Source organism: Aspergillus piperis, assembly GCF_003184755.1.
Source record: "Aspergillus piperis CBS 112811 unplaced genomic scaffold BO85scaffold_1, whole genome shotgun sequence".
Lineage (NCBI taxonomy): Eukaryota > Fungi > Ascomycota > Eurotiomycetes > Eurotiales > Aspergillaceae > Aspergillus > Aspergillus piperis.
In genome coordinates, this window is record NW_020291591.1 from 1,367,173 (window position 1) to 1,379,387 (window position 12,215).

A 12,215-nucleotide genomic window follows, 5' to 3' on the forward strand; every position below is an offset into this window, starting at 1 on the left:
ACACGGAATCTCCGCTGGATGTTAATGTTGGTGGCGGAAATTCGGGGGAAATGAATGGTGCGGTACTGGTAGGGCGGGTAGTCCGTAGGCAAAGATGACAAGATTAGTCGCACTAAGGAGTCATGTCAGTCGCTTCAACTAGCATCGGGTCTCTTACCAGTAGCCGCCGTTGAGATTACGGGCCAATTTGTTGGACCTCTGCAGACCCAATTGTAAGAGCTCGGATTTCTCCGGGTCTTTCTGTCTCCTGACGAAGTTAAACACTCGCGATGGATGAGTGTGATCTTGCTCTCTTCAGATGTGGTTATATCACAATGATCATGTTGTCAATGCCACGATTACGCCGCGAAATTAAAATACCCGGAACGTTAAACCTGAAACCCGGGCGACCCAGCAGTATGGCCAGGGCCGTGTTTTCCGCGTTAGCGGGTACGCCAGTGCATTGACATTTGTCATTTTTGGAGGGGAAGGTGGGAGGGGCTTGCAGCAACTGTGCATATCGACTAATACAAGGGTTTTCGTTCCTATCCTCCCAAAAGTACAGGGTGCGCGGAGTCGTTCGGATATAATCTTTCCATATACACACAAGCTTCTCCAATTAGCACTATCAGTATCATACGATATTATTTCCCAGTACCGAGCAGTACTCTGAAAATGCCTATGGCTAGTAAGCACACCTTGCCTATATCGGAGGAACCCCAAAGTTTGGCGACACTTCCCACTTACTGTATCCTAAGTTGGCATCAGTGCTTTCCTGAACGACACATGCAGCTCTCGCGATAATAAATCTCCTGTGCTCTGGATCCACTCCAATTGTGAAATGTAATATTCATTATCAATAGCAAGGCCATTGGGGGCCACAATGACCTGAATGGGACAGTCATAAGATCAGGTAATATACCTACAAGGCTTCGACTACTCTGGGGTTCGCCTAGCTGCAGAGTTCATCAACCAAAGAACCCCAGTACATGTGCCAGTCGCCAGCTGCTGTTCTTTGCCGTCTGAAACGGTAACAGTAACAGTAATTTTAAATGACGCCACGGTATATACCATACCTTAGTATAAGGGCAATCTTACACAAGCCAGACACGGTCGCTCTTGACAACATCCTCTACTGAATGACCGCAGATGCGCGACACCCGGGGATACGGAGGCCTTTGGAGGGGCAAGAAGCCGAACTTTAAGAGGATTCTTCCGGCTGAACTCAAATTACAAATGATGGTGTGAGCCACTTCTTCACGAGAGAGTACGATAAAAGATCGACTCGAAGGAATGTGAATATTCTGAGGAATTAACACTTGCAGTCCAATACTATTCATTTTTCTCACGCGACACCATGGCATGATCGACAATTCTATGCCTATATCCAGCACGCACCCAAGAGCTGTCAAAGGAGGTTTCTAGGCGGTAGGACTACTGTATTCTAAATAGTAGTAGCATGTAGATGATGTTTGTAGTTGGGCCCAGTCCATGTCTCATAGGAATGTTTCACCTGCTTTCTGAAAAGCTCCATAGATCTAAGAAGGTATTCAAACCGGCTGCTGCTTCATGTTCTGTAGGGTGTCCATCGACTGTGTAAAGGCATCCGAGCCCAGTCAGTCTTCTCCATCATCGGATTTCACTACCTACTGCTGTCAATGATCATCATCCCGCTCTGCACAATTCCATTAGGGTTGTCGGAAAGTGGGCTCAACACGAGCGCGAAGCTCAAGAAACATTATCCCGCCCTAGCGCCCTCGCATCCGACCAATGTGTTCTACAAAAGCAAAGATGACATGCGGGTACGTAGTAGCTATAAAAAAGCAACCTATAGGAATTGGGCTACAAAGCTCATCGGACATGGCCTATGTGAAAACGCTGTGTTGGTAAAACCAACCTGTTACGGACGACCTGGAGGTTTAGTATTTCCACACTGATGAAAAGTATCGCAGACCTGCGGCACTTCCTGGCCATGGTACCCTTTTGCGATCGTCTCCAACCCAGCTAATATTACATTCAGCACCTGACATGCTTCAGAGGAACTAGAAATTATTTTCCGTCAACTTATTCGCTACTAGTTCGAATATTCTGGTGTGGACGATCCTGCCGGATTGAGATCGACACGGCAATAGTTGCGTGCCCGCGTACGATTCAAACCAAGGTCCACTTGAACCATAAATGCGCGTATCGGCAACTTCCCTTCCTTTCGGGAGTCGCACACTTGATGGAAATAGGGTTGCCGATCTCACAAAGGGCCAATTCTTCGCATACTGCTGGCTCTGCTCTATTCTTGCACAATTGCGAATGCCGGATGTTGTGGGTGGTAGTAGGTGCCGAGACAAAGTCCGCCCAACCGCAGCACGATTGGCACTATTAGGTGATTTTCTACCTGGAGCATGATCGGCCTTCGGCTCGTGTTGGGATCTTCAGTTCTCTAGTTATGCACTATAGGGTCACCAACAGTCATAACGCCCCAGCTACAATCTGACTATCACATCTGTTGGAAAAGGCACGAGACGGTTATCTGACAGAAACAGTCATACTGTCATTGACCACTACCTTGTACATCTCATTAATTATTCAGTCTATATGCTTCACGACACCCAATTCCACTGTTGTGGCGCAGCAGTAAGTAGACTGACTATACTTTACTAACACTTTCCATATTTAGCACCTATACGTGGCAATGAACAATAAGCCAAATATAGCAATCACCAGGGCAATTGACAATGTGAAGACTATCTACACTCTAGTTTCAATCGCCTCTCCGTCTCTCTACGAATTTGCCACCGCCTGTGGATCGGGATTGCGTTAGCAAAGCAGAACGATATGGAGGCAAGGCTGCAGCAAAGGCTAGTTTCTCTGAAGTGAAACATAGACATGTACGTATAAGGTAGACTATGCCGCGGCTATAGTCAATATGGGGTGATAGTAGCTAGATAGACGCGGCATAAGCTCACCACCCCTGAAGTAAAAAGGAATCACGAGTCACACGCCATAAGATCGGAGATATTCCCCAGATAAGCGGGAGCATCGCACTATAGCAGCCAACATTGCGCCTGGGCAGTGACTATTGGCCCTGCACACCATTACCACGATTGTGCCGAGTATCAGTGCACTTCGATAGAAGATAGCTAGCTAGGAGTGGACATTGAAGAAGGTGGAGAGCTTGACTGATACCCGCTGCTGACCTAGGTCGCCAAGGGGAGGGGGGGGGGTTTGGCGCTCGGTCAATCATTCACAAATGTGGACGAGGTATATCCTATCTATCTACCTGGCGCCTTCATTAGCATTGATTCGAGTCATATCTTGGTTTCTCTTCCCCTCTATCTTTGGACTACAGGTGAAGGAGCCATGGTTCCATGGGAGGGACATGTCCCGATTCGGTGAAGTGCTGGAGGCGCAGAGTGACTAACAGCCTGCTAGATCCGCCGTGTCGGGGCGAGGAGAGGGAGGGAAAGCAAATGAACCTGGTACGTATAGCCTTGTGCGCAGGCTTGTCTGTGCTCCCCTGTACTCCTCTTTTTTCTTTTTTGGTCCTCGCTAATTTAACCTATTTTTCCATTGGTTCCATCGATCTGGACACAGCATCCCTTGGTCGGCCGTAGCACCGAGAAGGAAGTTGATGGGTGATGGAGTTTAGGGGGAGGTGCTAAAGTAGTCGTCGTCCAAGACCCGTTGGAACTGCTCCATTCTGGGAAATTTGCACTTTACCAGACACGGGGCCAGTTATGGGCTCCCTCCCCCACCATCACCGGGACCAGGTACCGGTCTGGTACCGTGCGGTACGTATGGTAATGCGCGCGTATGGATGGGTCGGGTTGGGTTTATCATGCATGCACCATCATGCACCTACATACTTAGGGCACATCAGACATTGACTAGTTAGATGTATCTATCTTCCACTCTTCCAACTGGTCTGATATTCTCTGACCTCATCACTGGCGTCGGGTTGATTGCGCCGCGGTCTGAATACTCCGCGGTAGTCTTGGTCCCTTGGCCCTGAGTTTGGCCCTTCTCCCCAAGGGACGGACGGACTGCCCTAACTACCTAGGCATGGGATGGTCGAACTCTGTAAGCCTATCTGTACCTTTTTTGGAATCATTTGCTTTAGAGCAATATGTTGCCAGTTATACATATTTACTATTGGCCCCATGTCGTTCTTCTGTCTCCTGTTACTTTGTACCTGACAGGGACTACTTACTTACTTTACTACCCAGTAAATACCAGGTACTGGTGGAAAGTTAAGTTCTTTTCAACCGACTACATTTCCAGTAGTGTTCACGACCGTGGGAACGGTAAACAATGGTACGAATCGGTTCCTATCAGAACGCTAAATCGGCCAACCCGCCATGCACCCTTTTTAACATCGAACTGGAGCCTTTCCGACAAGACCTCTGCCCCCCTCAAGCTCTCCACCTCCCGACTCCGAGGGCTCGACTAGTTCACTGGGTGTATGCTCCGTGAAGGTCCAGTGGCTACGGACCACTCCTTTTCGCTCCAATGATGTCTTGCTAGTTGGGCTACTAACTCCTAACCTTTCCTAACTCCTCCTAAGCTCACTCGGCCGCCCCGCCCCGTATTATTCCTGTTATTATTATTTCTCGTCCTTATTATTAGTATTATTTGTCCCTCCATGCTGTAAAGAAAAAAAAAGTTTTAAGCCCAAAGGAATTGAAAAGGCCCCAAAAAATTACAGAAGGTAGATAAAAAATAATAAAAATAATAAAACAAACAGAAAATTAAAAAAAGAGTCAGAAGAGTCAGACTAAAGAGTCAAAACCGAAAGTCACCACCCACCAAGGGCCTCTTCTCTTCTTTTTCTTCTTCGAGTCTCCCGCAACTGCCGCAGATCACCATCCTTTTATGTACCTTTTCCCCTCTGGTGTCCATTTTTCCGGTCTGCTTTCTTCTGGCACCAGGACCTCTCATCTGTCTTTTTTTTCTTCCTTCCCTTCCCTCCTCGAGTGTTCCACCTCACTGTCAATCCCCTGGCACGAACAAGTGTTCTTTCTTCCCCCTGAGTGCTAGGGAGCGTTTGTTGTGTTTCACCCTCCGTCTCTACTATTGACCCCTCCCCATCACCATGGGTCTTTTTAAGCGCAAAGACTCTAAGAACTCGATTCAAAGCGAGAAGGAGGATTTCGACTCGACCGTAACCGTCAACAGTGCTCGTACCTCCAATGCATCATTGAGATCGCCCGGTTATAAAGGAAGTGGGCTGCCTGCCTCCATCCCAGAACTACCCATTGCCAAACCACCTGATTCAGCCCTCGATCCAGCGGCCTACCTGCGGAGTATCCATGCTGTCCGTGAGCGCTGTAGCCTTGTTTTGAACAAGGCCAAGAGAAATAGACTCAACCACTTTGATGTGGATATGGGCAAATTCATGGCCACTGCATCTTACATTGTCTCCATTATCAAGGTACATTCTATATGCTGCAGCCATCTTGGCCAAAGGATTAGCCAGTCCCTTTATTCCCTCTCAGGCTTGCTAATCAAAGCTATCGTTTGCAGAGAGATTATGGCCCGGACTACGACTCCATTCCTCCTCATGGCCGTTGGCAACATTTCGACGTGGGTGGACGACCCCGCGTCAACCAATTGCTCCAGTCCTGGCCCAGTACCATTGATGCGCAGGAGCGCACCCGGCGATTGATCGACCTTTTCGTTGTTTCCGTCCTTCTCGATGCTGGTGCAGGTACCAGGTGGTCTTACAAGTCGAAGGAGTCCGGCAAGTTCTATTCGCGGAGCGAGGGTCTGGCCGTGGCAACCTTGGAAATGTTTAAGAGTGGTATGTTTAGCAGCGATCCGACGGAGCCTTGTCAAGTGGATGGGGCAGGCCTGAAGAAGATCACGGTCGAAGTACTCGCAAAGGGATTGCAACACTCCGAAACCAACCCCTTGGCGGGAATTGAAGGCCGAGCTGGTCTTCTGATCCGACTTTCCGAGGCCCTGAACAACCAAGATTTCTTTGGGGTAGATGCTAGGCCAGGCAACATGCTCGGTAAGGCTTTATTCGATGAAGGGTCGCTGGGATCTCGACTAACATAACATCGTTAGACTACCTCCTTTCTCATCCGTCTACACTTGCTTCGTCGGTTCCAATTGTGCCTATCACCACGCTCTGGAGTGTCCTTATGGATGGATTGTCTCCGATCTGGCCGCCGTCCCGCACACAGATTGATGGGCTATCTATCGGAGACGCCTGGCCGTGCTCCGATCTCCCCAAGTCTCCCCCTGCGAAACCCTGGGAGAGCATCGTCCCATTCCACAAGCTTACGCAGTGGCTGTGCTACTCTATCATGGTGCCCATGTCGAAGCTGATGAAGATCCATTTCGCCGGCAGTGAGCTGCTCACGGGTCTACCCGAATACCGGAACGGTGGTTTGCTGATTGACATGGGTCTGTTGACTCTGAAGGAACACGATTTGGAGCGGGGTATTGCCGCCTACAAGGAGAATGCGCAGATCAAGGGCCAACCCAACGTGGAAGTTGTACCACTGTTCTCCACGGATGACGACGTTGTCGTTGAATGGCGGGCTGTGACCGTTGGGTTCCTGGATGAGCTACTGGATGAAGTGAACGGTCAGCTTGGACTGACGGGAGACGATCAGTTGACCCTTGCACAAATGCTTGAGGCTGGATCCTGGAAGGTATGTGATCTTTTTATCCCTGCACTCATTGTTTTACGTGGGCAACATTTGCTGATGCAGAAGTAATAGGGTGGCCGTGAGATTGCCGAAGTGTCGAGACCCAACACGAAAGAACCACCGATCATGATCCGTTCCGATGGCACTGTTTTCTAATGATCGCATATCTGTTGATGTTTTGGATACCTGACACCGCCAGTCGACGCCCGTTCCACGGCTGGTGGTCGTGCTTACGACTTTGATGACCGGATGTTTATGCGTCTTACTACTTTCGTGCCCATCGCCTGTGGCTCCCCCTATTTTTTCTGTTCGTTTTGTACAAAGGTCTCTGCTGCGGCACCTGGCCGACTTTATACCTAATTTCTTCTGTAGGATCATCGTGAAGAGATGATCGTCTACCTTTCCTGTACACAGTTCCTTGGGCCCTTTTTACCTTCTTGCCTATATTTGGATGGAAATGTGATCATAAAAGTTTACCTGGCTGGGATTAGTCTTTCCGCCAGCAGTCTCAATCCTGACTATTATCCTTGGAAAAGGAATTATTATGGGGATAGTGTCTTTGCTAGTTTGATAATGTTTTGGTTCTAGTCAATCCACTATGGATGAAGTGGAGCCTGATGATTGGCAAACCCCCCTTCCGTGCAGAAAGTCTAATAACAATGGAGGCACATGGGAGGAATGTGGATGAACGCCACCTCCGCGGGACGAATTTCGAGGCAGGGGGAAGGAGGAGATGGATAGTTCGGTGAGAGGGACAATACATTACGCGCATCACTGACCGTGCACTCTGCATCCCATCCAACCTTCAATGTCAGCAGCCCTGGGTGGACCGTGCACTCTCCACGTGATGGGACCCCGGAATATTATTAATCCCGGGAAGAAGCTCATGCAATGACGCCCGGAAGGCTGGTCATCCGGCTGCTGCTGCTCCTTCTGTCCAACCAACCACCCTCGCCCATTCATTGCCTGTGGAGATCGTTACCTCCCTCGACTTGCAGGGTCCTACTGCATCCCATGGGCTGGAGGTATTTATGCGGATGCTAAATCCCACATCTCTTCACGGTTGCCATCCATCTGAACGATCACCAGCCCCGTAAAGTGCGGGGTACGGTTAACGGATAGCTCCGGGGAACTGCCACAATGGATATGCGCAAGAAGAAGAGAAAGGTCCTCTTGATGGGCAAAAGTGGATCTGGAAAATCGTCGATGCGCTCAATCATCTTCAGCAATTATGTTGCGAAAGATGTCCGACGCCTGGGTGCTACCATTGATGTCGAGCACAGCCATGTCAAGTTCATGGGAAACCTCACGCTGAACCTCTGGGATTGCGGAGGGTAAGTCGCAGTCTCAGGCAATTTCTCGAATCATTGCAGTGCCTAACCCAACATGCTCTTTTACCATAAACAGACAGGATGCATTCATGGAAACATATCTCGCGTCTCAGCGAGGGAACATCTTCTCCGACGTCGCGGTCCTGATCTACGTCTTCGACATTGAATCCCGCGAGGTCGAGCGCGATCTTGACACCTACAACGCCATCATCAACGCCCTGAAAGAATACAGTCCCAATGCCTATGTGTTCTGCCTTGTACATAAACTGGATCTCATCCAAGCCGAGCACCGCCAACGCATCTACGAAGAACGGTCCGCCTTGATTCGCAGTCGTTCGGAGCATTTCAGTATCGACACCTTTGGCAGTAGTATATGGGATCAATCGCTCTACAAAGCGTGGGCTGGCATTGTCCACAAGCTTATTCCAAACTTGACTGTCATCGAGCGCTTCCTGCAAGCCTTCTCCAAGCGAATTGATGCCGAAGAAGTCATCTTGTTCGAACGGTCAACCTTCCTCACTGTAACTTCCGTTTCCTCAGAAGTAGGCGACTTGAACCCCATCTATGATCGCCATGAACGACTCTCCAACATCATGAAAGCCTTCAAGCACTGTGCGGCGCGGAACACCCACACAACCCCTGCATCTGCCGGGTTCGTCGTCATGCATACGAAGACTCCGCAATTCAACGTCTTCCTCGGCCGCTTCACGGACAATACATACATTTTTCTGGTTGTACCGCCGGGCGAGGCAGCCTACAATTGCGCCGTTCTAAACACCATGCTAGCTCGAGAGGGCTTCTCCAAAGCCGCCGCTACCGGTCACGGGGACGGATTTCCCCTCCCTGCGGCTGAATCCCCGGACAACAGCAACGGGACCCATTGATTTGACTCCTCGACCGGCCGCCACCGGCCATCCCTCAAATCAGCCAAGCACTCCACCAAATACAAAAGGGAAAACGGTCCCGTACGCCTTATGACGAAAAAGAAACGCAAAACAGCATCTCACTTCACTGCAACCAACGAACCAGTTACCTATTGGCCAGCGTCGTTTACACGGCATTCAAACCTACGAAAGCTATGAGCAGAAGAAATGTGTGAGTAAGTACGTAATGCAAAACCAAAACAAATCTGTTTTATTCAAAGACAAAGATACCCTACTTAGCATGCATGGCATTCTATATGTATGTATACTGTTCTTTCTTCTTTCTCTCGCACTTTCAGACTCTCCATATCATATCGTATCATTACCATATCGATCTTCTCATCTGGAACCATACTTTTACTACTATTTGTAACATGCCGATTATGTTCCTGGTCCTTATGTTCCACGGCTGGTAAAAAAAAAGTTATTGTCTTCATTTCCTTATGACTGTCTCCACTCACTCACCTGCTCATTGATGTACTTGCTTCTCACAAAATTCTCAGTCCATATCTATTGGTTCTATATTACATGGTCATTGCGTGTGTATGTTGGGGGAAAAAAAAGGAAGATGATGAAGAAAGCGGGAAAAAAACAATGATGAAAGGGACCGTGCCATACATTTTATGATGATCGTGAAAACCGCGGAATTAAAAAATGCGATAAGTTATGAATGATATACAATACATGGACGGCAGTAACTCGAAAGTAATAACGCATTTGTGTTGAGTAACCGATTACTACTACTACTTCCATTAAACCAATTGGTTCGTTCCAGTCCTGTGATCTAGACATTAATAGTAGTACTCACTAAGTGCGTAGCGGTAAGGTAAGGCAATGGCGAGGTTTCTGTGGTATATCATGTCACGTTCACGTTGCCTGAGGCCAAGAGAGAACTACTACTTTTTGCAACATTCCTACTACTACTATTACTATCAAATTGCCCGATGTATCATGTGCCAGTGAACCAATCTGTACAAGGAGTACACTCCATCAATAGATAAATGATTCATCCATCCATGCTTGATGCGAAAAAATAAAAGGGGGGGAAGAAAGTATATCTATTGAATGAGAACTAGGGAAGAAAAGATATAGAAATAAAGAAAGAAGAAACGCTTTACATCATTGTACATCTGGCATGCGGACAGCAATGTCGCCTGATTGTGTTATATATCGCACCCATGGGAGGGAGGGGTATTGTAGCTGCATTCATCGGGTCATTCGTTAGCATTCATTCATGCATTCATTCAATTGCATTGTGCTTGTGTGACGAGACTGCTAATCCGACTGATGGTGGTGGTGGGGGAGTCACGAGAGCTGACATGGGGATATGAACATACCTTAGGTTCCGTGATCTTCAAGTACCGGACTTGGATACCGCTAGTAGTGAAGTAAGGGATTTCGAATTTGACGTTGATCGGCCGCTTTGCCTTGCCCTGCCCGGTTCCACCCATGCTACCTCCGAAACCACCGGTCATGCCACCACCGTGCTCGTCGTCGCCCTTTACGGACGGCAGACCCAGCTCTGCGCGCATGAGGAACTCCTTGCCTCCGCCGAACTGCTTGATCTTCCAGATGATGGCGGACTTCTCGGGCGCGTAGTGCACGGTTCCGATGTTGGTGCGGAAACGGGGTGAGTCGGCGTCTTCCGGGACTGGGACGAGAATTTCTACGTTGTTGGCAGTGCTGCGGCGCTTGAATTGGGCCTTGGCCTGTTCGGGTGAGATGGTGTTAGCTTGGTCATTTTGTTTCTCTTGAGTAGCAAAGGCGGGGTGTTGGCCGTACCTTCAACATGTACTCCATGCGTGATCCAGAGTGCGATTCCACCAGACATTCCACCCAAATCAGAGGCTTGACTTGGGTGTTCAACCGGTAGCTCATCAGCTCGAATTCGCCATCCGGGGGAATGAAGCTGATGGTGCGGTCATTCTCGAACCGAGAAAGACGGACACACTGGTGGAACTTGACGTCCTCCATCTCGACGGCCTTTCCCCTCGTTGCGCGACCCGTGGTCTCGAACATGACCTTGTCGTTCAAACCCAGACGGAGTTCCGGCATACCACTCAGATAACACTTCATCTTGATAGCTCCGAGAATCTCCGATCGCAACACGTTACCAGACGCGGACACGAGGAGGTTGAGGGACTCCACAACATCAAGGAAGACTTCGTTCTTGCGGTACCGGATACCCTCACTTCGCCATGACACGGCATTGGTGACAGCAATGGGTGGTCGGGCCTGGATCTCCAGCTTGTGTGATTCTTGGGTAATATATCTGCCATGGACTTGTCAGCTGTGATCCTTCACCGCTTATAGTCGCATAGACGGGCCCATCTTACTCTTGCAATATCTTGCTCTCCGTCGTCTGCGGGTAGCCAAAGTCCATCATCTCATCGAGCAATTCATAAATGATGACAAAGTTATCGCGGATACTCTCCTCCTCCAGTACCTTGAAGTATTCCGTGAATACCTCCACGATCTTGTGTAGGAAAAGGAGGATCTCGGTGGCATTGGTGTTCTTCTTAGTCAGGGCAAGAATGTAAAGGTTGCTGTGACGGATGTAGAGGTACTAGACAAGGTTATATTCTCAGCAATTGATCTCCATGATTCTGCGTTCCTTTCTGAGGATGCGCGCAGGGCTGATGTGGGAGATGGTAGACACAGCGGGTTGCGGGGAACGGCGGGGGGTAGATGCAGGTGCGCCGCCGCAGCCACAAGTCGGAGACACAAATACGTACGTTAATTCCTTCGTGGGAAAAGCACGGAGCCACGGCGGAGCTCTCTTCTTCGGCGTCACTGAGGAGGATGGGGAATTTCTCGACGGCGGACATGGGGATGTCTCCGCGGTAGTTTCGGGCTAGAAGGGTCTAAATAAACGGTCAGGTTCCAGGGGATCACGGCGGAATTGTTCGTGACAGCGCAACCTCCACGGGGGTTCATACCTTGCCCTTGAGATCGAGGAAGAAGATGGCCGACGCCATCGCGAGGGTATTCGAAGGGAGGTCGTGGGTGGGAAAGTAAGGTGGAGGTTAAATGGCGCGAGGATCGAGGAGGGTGAGTCGGGCAGTACTGGAGGACTAAATGGGCGGGAGGCTCCTGGGCGAGATTCAACGGGAGAGGCCAGCGAAACCACTAGTTCAACATGCTGGACTTGCGGGGAGGTAGCTGTGGACAGTGTGCATTAGAGATAGCTCAGAAGCACTTTCAACCTGGGGAATCTATAGAAACCAGAGCCGGTGAACTCACAGGAAGCTGCAGAAGGAGGAGGTCTTGGCCGACGTGCCTGCGATGAAGCTGGAATGGAACGAATATCATGCAAGACTAAGACAGAC

The 12,215-nt window shown here is 49.4% G+C and overlaps 4 protein-coding genes across 4 annotated transcripts; 2 read left to right on the forward strand and 2 right to left on the reverse strand.

The window, feature by feature from the left end:
- Positions 1-1,027: 1,027 nt before the first annotated feature.
- BO85DRAFT_455042 (uncharacterized protein) lies at positions 1,028-4,872 on the reverse strand (the record flags this gene model as incomplete). Its single annotated transcript, XM_025661363.1, has 15 exons — positions 1,028-1,072; positions 1,104-1,283; positions 1,336-1,413; positions 1,661-1,706; positions 1,914-1,972; positions 2,102-2,182; positions 2,229-2,268; positions 2,334-2,403; positions 2,437-2,456; positions 2,972-3,058; positions 3,254-3,390; positions 3,914-4,021; positions 4,327-4,398; positions 4,466-4,512; positions 4,776-4,872. 15 exons carry the CDS (start codon positions 4,870-4,872, stop codon positions 1,028-1,030), a joined length of 1,167 nt encoding a protein of 388 aa, XP_025520910.1.
- Positions 4,757-6,991, forward strand: BO85DRAFT_14413 (URC4/urg3 family protein). Its single transcript, XM_025654096.1, has 4 exons — positions 4,757-5,404; positions 5,497-5,986; positions 6,043-6,635; positions 6,705-6,991. Exons 1-4 carry the CDS (start codon positions 5,066-5,068, stop codon positions 6,786-6,788), a joined length of 1,506 nt encoding a protein of 501 aa, XP_025520911.1. The 5' UTR covers positions 4,757-5,065; the 3' UTR covers positions 6,789-6,991.
- Positions 6,992-7,599: 608 nt separating this feature from the next.
- On the forward strand, positions 7,600-9,055 carry BO85DRAFT_14439 (Rag GTPase GTR1). Its single transcript, XM_025654098.1, has 2 exons — positions 7,600-7,966; positions 8,040-9,055. Exons 1-2 carry the CDS (start codon positions 7,773-7,775, stop codon positions 8,845-8,847), a joined length of 1,002 nt encoding a protein of 333 aa, XP_025520912.1. The 5' UTR covers positions 7,600-7,772; the 3' UTR covers positions 8,848-9,055.
- Positions 9,056-9,658: 603 nt separating this feature from the next.
- Positions 9,659-12,193, reverse strand: BO85DRAFT_410483 (AP-1 complex subunit mu). The gene is made up of 7 exons (XM_025657483.1): positions 12,130-12,193; positions 11,826-12,048; positions 11,622-11,750; positions 11,223-11,452; positions 10,669-11,158; positions 10,224-10,595; positions 9,659-10,086 (listed from the first exon to the last, which is right to left on the reverse strand). The coding sequence occupies exons 2-7, from the start codon at positions 11,862-11,864 to the stop codon at positions 10,006-10,008; spliced, it is 1,341 nt and encodes a 446-aa protein (XP_025520913.1). The 5' UTR covers positions 11,865-12,048; positions 12,130-12,193; the 3' UTR covers positions 9,659-10,005.
- Positions 12,194-12,215: the final 22 nt, after the last annotated feature.

Excerpts from the sequence above, each read along its gene's own strand:
- BO85DRAFT_14413 (XM_025654096.1), top strand. The coding sequence starts at position 5,066 with ATGGGTCTTTTTAAGCGCAAAGACTCTAAGAACTCGATTCAAAGCGAG. Across the intron at positions 5,405-5,496 it reads ACATTGTCTCCATTATCAAG|AGAGATTATGGCCCGGACTA; the intron begins GTACATTCTATA and ends TATCGTTTGCAG. Across the intron at positions 5,987-6,042 it reads TAGGCCAGGCAACATGCTCG|ACTACCTCCTTTCTCATCCG; the intron begins GTAAGGCTTTAT and ends TAACATCGTTAG.
- BO85DRAFT_14439 (XM_025654098.1), top strand. The coding sequence starts at position 7,773 with ATGGATATGCGCAAGAAGAAGAGAAAGGTCCTCTTGATGGGCAAAAGT. Across the intron at positions 7,967-8,039 it reads AACCTCTGGGATTGCGGAGG|ACAGGATGCATTCATGGAAA; the intron begins GTAAGTCGCAGT and ends TACCATAAACAG.
- BO85DRAFT_410483 (XM_025657483.1), bottom strand. The coding sequence starts at position 11,864 with ATGGCGTCGGCCATCTTCTTCCTCGATCTCAAGGGCAAG. Across the intron at positions 11,159-11,222 it reads GAGAGCAAGATATTGCAAGA|ATATATTACCCAAGAATCAC; the intron begins GTAAGATGGGCC and ends AGTCCATGGCAG. Across the intron at positions 10,596-10,668 it reads GCATGGAGTACATGTTGAAG|GCCAAGGCCCAATTCAAGCG; the intron begins GTACGGCCAACA and ends TCACCCGAACAG.